The sequence below is a fragment of the Leopardus geoffroyi genome, chromosome A1, assembly GCF_018350155.1.
Source record: "Leopardus geoffroyi isolate Oge1 chromosome A1, O.geoffroyi_Oge1_pat1.0, whole genome shotgun sequence".
Lineage (NCBI taxonomy): Eukaryota > Metazoa > Chordata > Mammalia > Carnivora > Felidae > Leopardus > Leopardus geoffroyi.
The window spans coordinates 178,930,032-178,939,292 of NC_059326.1; the positions used below are offsets into that span (position 1 = coordinate 178,930,032).

Here is a 9,261-nt window from a genome sequence, read left to right on the forward strand (position 1 = left end):
CCCACCTGCACAGCACTTGGCCAGGTGCCTGCCTAGAGCCCTCAGTGAATCATAGCCAACAGCACTGTTGTCATTGCCACTAGGCGTAGCCATGTCCAAGGTGCAGGAGTCAGACGCCCTGGGCAGGGACAGGCTGTGGACTCCAGGCAAGTGGTTCAACCATCCTGATCCTCAGTTTTCTCCTTTGTATAATGGGACCAGTAGCACCCCTTTCACAGGGTTACGAGGGGGATTACACAGAGCACAGCTATGAGGGTTGCTTGAGCTGCAAAGACAGTCATGCTCAGTTCCTGTTTTGTGTCCAATATGGATGGCTTCCTTCATGCACTTACCCCACCCCTGCAAGTGCCCCTCTTTTCACTGGGGACATTTGTCCCATCTCCACGTTGGTGGTGAGGAAGACAGAATCCTCGACGCCCATTCTTTCTCTGTCTCCTGGCCCCAAAACCTTCAGCTCCAGGCTGCACTTGGCTCCATGATTAGTCGACCAGCAGCTAAGAGACAGGAAAACTCAAAAGGAAGGGACATGCACAGTGTTTTTGTTTTTGTTTTTGTTTTAATTAAAAAGAAAATGAGAAAACAAAAACACTTCCCAGGGTATGCTGTGATGACACATCACGGGCGTGTAAATACATATAAAAATGAGAAAAAAGTCCCAGGAGCTGCAGGCATGGACCCCTGTGCAGTGGGCTATAGGTCCCTCCCTTGAGGCTTTGTTTCCTCAGACGTTCACCTCTCCCGGGCTATAAAAAAGGAAGCGCTCATTCAGCCTTGTTTCTCTTGGAAGACTCAGCCACTTTCAGCTCACTGGTCCATGACATGAACACAGGAAGCTGGGCTTTACAAGATTTTGTAAGTGGACAGTGCTGGGGTGAGGGGCATGGGGTACGTGACTCCTCTCCCTGCCCTGCTCAAGGTCTCTGGGGCTGGGGAAGTGATGTCCCCCTGTTGGGAGAGGTGGGACACACTGTCCTTCAGGGGCATGAGCTTGGGCTTTCCTCCTGAATGGCAGCAAAAGAAGTGCTTACAGGTAAGTTGGGAGCCCCAGAACAAGGACTTGGAGCAGGATGAGATGTGCCTGGGGCCAGGGCTAAATTTTGATGGACAGCCATAGGGCAGTGGAAGTGCTTGCCTTATAAGCAGCTGACACACTGACCTGCCTTGACTGTTCAACCAATTGTTCCATTCCTGCCTTTGTTCACCCAAACTCTGGGGGTCATACAGACCCAGACTTGACTCATGACTCTGTCACTTACTAATCTGTATAATCCTGTGAAGTTACTTAGCTTCCTAGAGCCTCAGTATCCTCATCTGTTAAAGGAGGAGATTCATTTGAGCCCCACAGGGTAACTTTAAATACTAAGTGTGATCATGCCTTTAAAGAGCCTAGCATAGCACCTGGCACATAGTAAGTACTCAACAAATGGCTGCCATGATTACTGCTATCAGGAGCACCAGTATTTCCACTGCAAAGTTGGTGAGTGTGTGTGTGGACGTATGTGAGATAAACAGAAGGTTTACACAATGTTCTAGGGGAAGGATGAATTGCTCTGAGCTTCCTGTGTATGCCTGGGTAGTTGAGAGTCTTGGACCACAGCGATGCTGGCATGGGAGGCCTCAACTGCTTTCCTCCCATGCATGTCCATGTGGTTCAGGAGCTGTTCTGTTCTAAACCTCAGTGCCCTCCCTGGGGTAGAGGACACTGTTTGTGTTGATGCTGTTGTAGAAATGAGGGCTGAACTGGTTGAGGACAGAGCCTCCATAGCCGAGGGCGTTGGTGGGCATGGGGTTGGCCCATTCGCCCCCGCCCCCATGGCTGCTGAGGTTGGTGAGTGGGGTGTAGGAGCTGAAGTTCAGCAAGTTCTGTCCCATCTTGTCAGCGGGCTCAGGGCTCAGTCCTGGTGTTGCCACAGGGCGGCTCACCGGGCTCGAACCGCTCACATAGGCTGTCATGGTGGAGAGGAAGTTGTTGAGGCATGGGGTACCCGACGGGGGAGGTGAGGACTGCTTCTCTGGGGAGCTCGTGGTGCCTGGTGATGCACTGTCCAAGATGTCCTGGGCCTCTGCGGTCTTCGGGCTGCCCACCAGGAGGCTGCTGTCTGTTTTCTCCGAGGCCAAGGATCCCGTGCTGGAGGAGACATCTGATTTTCTCTTCCTCTTCCTGCGGAAGTTTCCGTTATCGAACATCTTCTCACAGTTGGGATCCAGGGTCCAGTAATTCCCTTTGCCTGGCACAAAAGTGGGAGAGGTTAAGTAGAGAGATGGACAAAATGCTCTGCTCCTGATTCTGTGTAGCGTCACAAACTAAACACCAAAGAAACACACGCAAAAGGCAGAACAAAAGGCAGGGAGAGAGACACAGAGGAATAGCGTACAGGAAACACAGGGAACTTTAGCTCAGCTCCCTGCTCACATCTGGGCCCTCTGGGAGCACAGAGGCGTGAGCCATGAAAGTGCTTACAATGCGGACCTCTGGGGGACGTTCAGGGGCTGGGGGAATGGAGAGGGAGGGGTTCCTTCCATTGCTGACGTGGAAGAAAACTAAGGAAACACTTCAGGGCTCCCTGAAAGTTTTGGGCATGGAGTCCAAGGGTGGACTTGAGTCCTGGCTTTGCTCCTAAGTGGTGGAGGGACTTCGGGCAAGCCTCAGTTTCCTAGTCTGAAAAGTGGGTCGGTTGTACCAGTCCCTTCTTCCTCAGGCTGACTGTGAGAAAGGGCTGATGCTAGACATGTAGCTGGGCTGCATCACCATGAGGTGCTGTCCAGAGGTAAGGCCTGAGCTCAGCCTGTGGGTGAGGCCAGTCATTGGACTGGACACTTGCCTTCCCCTGGGGCCCCAATAGTTCTACCCTTGCTAGCCTCGAAGTGGGTGAAGGTGGGGGCTCTGAGCCATGCCCTGGCTTCCTGTGGGGGAAAAAGAATGGACTTCAATTCTGGGAAATGCATAGCTGAGTTTTTAATGGCCCTGTATGGCCATTCTGTATGGCCCTGAATTTTAGAAAGTCATCATTAAAAAGGAAAAGTTCACAGTCTTTGGTGGTAGAGAGACCTCCACTCAGCTTCAGGCTCCATGGCTATCCCTCCATTCTGTGTCACCTTAGGCAGGATGCCTCTAAGTGTCAGTCTCCTTATCTGTACAATGGGTTTAATAAGAGCTATCCTGCAGGGTTGCATTAAAGAAGGTTATGTACGGCAGGCAGCACAATGTGGCCCATGCTTATTCAACAAAGTTAGATCTTCTCCGAGAAGGCTGGGGGTGCACTTGGGCTTGGCCTAGTCCAACTCACCCCAAGGACTTTCTTTTTTTTTTTTTTTTTTTTTTAATTTTTTTTTAATTTTTTTTTTTCAACGTTTATTTATTTTTGGGACAGAGAGAGACAGAGCATGAACGGGGGAGGGGCAGAGAGAGAGGGAGACACAGAATCGGAAACAGGCTCCAGGCTCTGAGCCATCAGCCCAGAGCCCGACGCGGGGCTCGAACTCACGGACCGTGAGATCGTGACCTGGCTGAAGTCGGACGCTTAACCGACTGCGCCACCCAGGCGCCCCTCACCCCAAGGACTTTCTATGAGCTGAGGGCTGGGGACTCAGATTAATCATAACAATTACTATAGTCTACTGGGTGCTTGTTAGCACCAAAATCCCTGCATACATTATCTCATGACCCCCATCACAGGCCTGGAAAGGAGCCACTGTTACCTTCCCTATTTTGCAGGTGGGGAAACTGAGGCTCAGGGACCTAAAATGCTGGAAGTTGCTGGCTGGTCCGTGGTCCAGCCAAGGTCAAAACCCAAATCTGCCCTCTGGGCTCTCCCAGTCTCCTTCACTGACAACCTTGAGCCCCCTGTCTTGGGGGGGACACAGCCATATCAGAACTGTCTACAATGGGGTGCTGGTTTGGAATGACATGAACCTTCCCTGGGGGCGTCGGAGGCTTGCCCCACCCACTCCACACTGCGCCCGCAGCCCCCTTACCCGGGTCGTCCTCATCGCGGGGCACCTTCTTGAAGCAGTCGTTGAGAGACAGGTTGTGGCGGATGGAGTTCTGCCAGCCAGCCTTGCTTTTGTTGTAGAAGGGGAAGTTGTCGGCCACATACTGGTAGATCTGGCTGAGGGTGAGCCGCTTGTCGGGCGCCCCGTGGATGGCCATGGCGATGAGAGCCGAGTAGGAATAGGGGGGCCGCACCAGCTTCATCAGCTCCTCCTGTGAGGGGATGGGCAGCCAGCCCAGGTCGCCGCCCCCCAGCCCAGACATGCCTGGCAGCAGCTGCCTCTGCACACCGTAGGCCTGGGGCAGGAAGGGGCTGGTGTTGGAGCCCGACAGGTAGGGTGGCGGAGTCATGGCCGGTCCATTGAGCCAGAGGTAGGGGTTGGGGGTGGCCCCGTACTCGCCGCCCCCCTCGAAGGAGGGGGGCCGCTGAGGGCTGGGCACGCCCTGTGGATGGAAGAAGTTCTCATAGTAAAGGCTCATCTCTGGGGGCTCCTGGCCGATGCTGGGGAACTGGGGGCTGCAGCGAGGTGGGGAGGGCGCCGGGAGGTCGAAGGAGCTCATGCTGGGGCTGGGCTCGGCCAGAGCCACCTGCCTGGCACCTGCACAGGGGAGCTGTCCCTGACAGGTGCTCTGCTGGCCCAGCCTCCCACTTATACCCCTGCAGGCTTGGCCTGTGGGCCCCACCCAGGGGCGGCCACCTGCTGCAGACCCGCCCCTCCTCCAACAGCCCTGAGAGTCAAGGGGAGGGGGCCTCCTGGCCAGGCCCACTGCGCGTGCTCAGACCGGTGCTGTAGCTGATGTCCACAGTGCCCAGGGTGCCCCTCTTCCTTCTCTCTCTTCCCAGTTCCCCTCGCCCCCTTATCTCTCTCCTTTCTCCTCGTCACCTGGTTCGCCTTGTTTCTCCTTCATTCTCTCTTCCCGTTGTCTCCTCACTTGTCTCTCCCCTTTCCTCCCCTTCTTTCATTCTTAATGTCCTCTCTGCATCTCCTTCTCTCCTTCCCTCCTTGCACCAAATTCTTTCCCTTCTCTTCCTCCCCCTTCTCCAGATTCTGTCTTTTCAAAGCACTGTTCTGGACACCTCTCCTTCCCTTCCTTCTTTCTCTCTCTGAGTTTGTTTCTATCTCTTTCTACTTCTCTGTCCCCTCTTGCTCACCTCCTGTGTGTTTCTGCTTCTCTCAGCTCTCTTTCACTCCTGTCTCTGTCTCTCAGTTCCTGTGTGTCACTTTCCCTGTCCCCTGTCCCCTCTTCTTGCCCACCCTGACCCCTCATTCTCCGCCCCCTCACTCAGACTGGATGAGGCACTTTACGGGAAGCCACATCTTTGGGTCTTCTGAGGTGAAGACACACTTTCTGGAGTTTCAGGAAAGAGCCTGGCCTTGGAGAATCAGAAGAGCAGAAAGGAGCCTGGCCAGAGAGGGCAGCTGGTCGGCTGTAGGCGCCCTGTGTGCACCCACACACACTACCCAGGGCAGGCAGGCTGACAGGGCTTGTGGACAGGCCTGGGGATTGTCCCGGAGGAACAGCAGGGCCCATCAAGACAGTGACCAAAGGAAGAGACTGTGAATGGTCTTCTGGGGAAGATGAGAGAGAACTTGCACTCTGAAAGTTTCTTTCTGCCTGCAGGGGCCAAGCAGGCCCCCGGGCCACTATCTGATCAAAGACCTTTCATGTTTCAGATTGCAGGGGCCCCCCGAGAGCTGAGGCCTGGAGGAGAGCCCTCCACCCCTCAACTCACCATTCTCCTCACACCATCTCTGCCTCAGGCTCTCGAAGCGGGAGTCCAGCTCTCCCTGCTTCTCCGTGTTACGGTCGGTCCCTCTCCTCCCTGGGCTTCGTTCTCCTCCTGGAGCTTAGAGATGGCTTGCCCCAGCCTTCCTTCATCCCAGGCAGGCTCTCAGCTTGAGGGGACGGGAGTGGGCCCCTTCTTAGAGGGTAGGCAGCTGTCCCTGAGCAGGCTTTGAGTACTTCTCTCTTGGATCAGCAGATTGGAAGAAAGTTCCAGTCCGCTTTCTCTGGTCACCACCTCCCTCCTGCCCTCCTACCTTCCTTGTCCCCATTCAACTTTGTCTCACTCCTCCAGACCCCATGTGCCTGAGGGGGAAGAAGGAGGTCACTTCCTGTGTTAGCTGGAGGGGCCGCCTCTCAGGGAATCCCCCCTTCCCCGGCTGTCTGCTCTCCTCTACAGCTGGGTCAGGAGACTGACGTGTGGGAAACCTGAGGGCCATGGAATGCATCTCGTTTGCAGCATATTAGTGCTCGGAGGATGAGTTCAGGTAACTGGATGGGAGGGGTCCTCCCAGGTCCTGAGAAACCACCTGTCCCCACTGGGGAACAGTGGATGAAGTGACTCCAAAAGGGCTTGTCTGCCCAGGTTAGGCATGGGGTAAGCATACTGTACCTTCTCTCAGAAGAGTAAAGCAAAAGAGGCCCCATCTTTGTTTCAAGTTTCTCTGCTGGGCCTGGCTTGCTGGGGGGGGGGGGGACATGACTCTTTAAGAAACAGTCACATTAGAGACCACCAATACAGACCCCAGGTCTGATGGTATAGCTAACTATACAGCCAGACCCTGCCATCTACAGCTCACAGTCACAGCACCCCAAGTCACGTGACAAGTTCACAGTCAAGCTGGTCAGGAGCCCTTCTCCTAACCCCTTCATCCACCTTTTGCCTATTGCTGGGGTCTCCTTCTGGAGAGTCATTTTTTTTTAATTCTTTTTATTACATTTTTTTTAATGTTTATTTTTTTTTTGAGAGAGAGAAAGACAGACAGAACATGAACAGGGGAAGGGCAGAGAGAGAAAGACACAGAATCCAAAGCAGGCTCCAGGCTCCGAGCTGTCAGCACAGAGCCTGATGTGGGGCTCGAGCTCACAAATTATGAGATCATGACCTGAGCCAAAGTCGGACGCCCAACCAACTGAGCCACCCAGGCGCCCCTCCCCCCAATTTTTTTTTAATGTTTATTTATTTTTTTGGGGAGAGAGAGACAGCAGAGGAGGGAGGGGCAGAGAGAGACAGGGAGACACAGAATCTGAAGGAGGCTCCAGGCTCTGAGCTGTCAGCACAGAGCCCGACGTGGGGTTCAAACTCACAAGTCACGAGATCATGACCTGAGCCAAGATCAGACGTTTAACCGACTGAGCCACCGAGGCACCCTGTGTAGAGGCACTTTTTTGAGGAAGCTCACCCAAGCCTCCCTGTTGCCCCTGGGCCTTGGTTCTTTCCACTGGAGATCAGAGAAAGCCTGGCCTGTCTTAGGAGTCCTGGCCCCATGTGCAGCTGACAGTCCTGAGTCCTGTGGCTGCAGCTCACAGCCTCTCATGTCCTCCCTCACCTGGCCACAGGATCAGGCCGTCAGGTCAGGGGTGCCCAGAGCTTCCCAGAGGCCCTTATCCCTGATTTTCATGAGCATTGCTGTGGTCTTCAGGGGAGGTGACAGGAGCTGGCTGTTCCTATCCCCAGGGGAAGTTTGGGAGTTACAGCCCAGATGCCCCCTGACGAGTCCTGGAGCCTCTGGGAAAGGTATCAAATGTCTCTATAAACGAGGGTCATTTTGTGGAGGAAATTATTTCAGGCTTTTGAATTTCCCATGAGTGGAAATCCTAACCTCAGAAACTTGAAGGAAATAAACAAAACGTTGGGCAGGTGTGGCCCTAGGGCAGCTTAGGGAGTGCTGAGGCTGAACTTTTCCTTCCAGAGGGAGGCCTCTGTGAATGAGAATGACCCCGAATTATGATATCTGGGATGGAGCAATAGAACATGAAAAACTCTGGGCTCTGGGCTTCTGTGGAGCTGGGTTCCAATCCCTGTCTTGCTATTGGTAGTTGTGTGATCTTAGCCACATTTCTTATCTTACAAGGTCTCACTTTGCTTACTGTTATATGGAGCTGCACGTCAAAACTGTCTCGTGGAGATTATACAGGAAAAAGTGATGTGATATGTATAAACTGTAGAGCCTGAGATCTGGCAACTCCTGGACGACAGGTGTTGCCAGGGAGGTGGCTCTGGGCAGGAGGCCTGGTGTCGTGTCCTCCAGCCCAGGTTTCACCATTGGCTCTCACCTTGGGAAAATCTTGCCATTTGGGATGACGCCTGGGGAAAGAAGGAAGGCCTGCCGCTGTCCTGGAGTACGTGCCCAGCACACAGCTGTGTGCACTGCTGGGCCCAGAAGCCCAAGGAAGCTCAAGGCCTACAGAAAGGGTGAATGTGCACAGGCCCCATCTAGACCATGGCTGGCCAGGGCCTCCACCCCTGGCCTTGACTTTTGGAGGGGTGGAGGAGTGTGTGAGGAAACAGGCAGGCAGTGGGGGGTGATGAATAACCAGAGACAGAGGAGGCAAGTGGGGTGTGATCTGGCCAGTGCTGCATTGCAAGGCAGTGCAGGGGGCAGACAGACTTTGGAGCCAAACTTTCTGCATCTCAATGCTAATGGCTTCTTCTTCTTCTCCTCCTTCTCCTTCTCCTTCTCCTTCTCCTTCTCCTTCTCCTTCTCCTTCTCCTTCTCCTTGTTTATTTATTTATTCTGAGAGAGAGAACGCACGAGCAGGGGACAGGGCAGAGAAAGAGAGGGAGAGAGAGAATCCCAAGCAGGCTCCTCACTGTCAGTGCAGAGCCCGATGCAGGGCTTGAACCCATAACCGTGAGATCATGACCTGAGCTGAAGCTGGACGCTCAACTGACTGAGCCACCCAGGTGCCCCCTGACTCTACTTCTTAATATGGCACTGCCTAGTTCCTTAATTACACTAGAATACCTCAGATAACAACCGACCGTTCTGGGCCTGTTTCTCACCTGTGATGGAGAAAACCAGCTCCCTCCGTGTGTTGCTTTGAGGACTAAGTCCCAGAGAGTTGGCACATGCTCAGTAAACATGAGCCCTCATCAGGGACTCAGGAGCCTGAGGGTGGGGGAAAAGGCCGGTGCCCACCAGCTGGGGCTACCGCATTCTCAGGCTCACGGACGTTACCTGCCTTCTCCCCAGTTTCCCTTCGGTAGGGGCTTGGCTTCTAGAGCTCTTTTCCTTTCTACACATATGACACAAGTATCTTCCGAGTCCCAGGGTTTCCAGGTTGGGATGGGGCATCAGAGGATTTGGGACTAGCTTCGTCTCTGTGCCAGTTTCTTTACCTGTAAAAATGAGTATAAGAAACTGAGGTTTTACTACCTACTGTCTACAAATAGTCGTCTATGAACAGCTATGAGTTGTCATCTGGGCGTCCTTTCTTGCTCACCAAAGCTGTGTCTCAGAATACGCTGGGGCTTGCCATGG

At 53.8% G+C, this 9,261-nt stretch overlaps 1 protein-coding gene across 1 annotated transcript; it reads right to left on the bottom strand.

The window, feature by feature from the left end:
- Window positions 1-534: 534 nt before the first annotated feature.
- Window positions 535-4,604, bottom strand: FOXI1 (forkhead box I1). The gene is made up of 2 exons (XM_045490675.1): window positions 3,976-4,604; window positions 535-2,228 (listed from the first exon to the last, which is right to left on the bottom strand). The coding sequence occupies exons 1-2, from the start codon at window positions 4,550-4,552 to the stop codon at window positions 1,669-1,671; spliced, it is 1,137 nt and encodes a 378-aa protein (XP_045346631.1). The 5' UTR covers window positions 4,553-4,604; the 3' UTR covers window positions 535-1,668.
- Window positions 4,605-9,261: the final 4,657 nt, after the last annotated feature.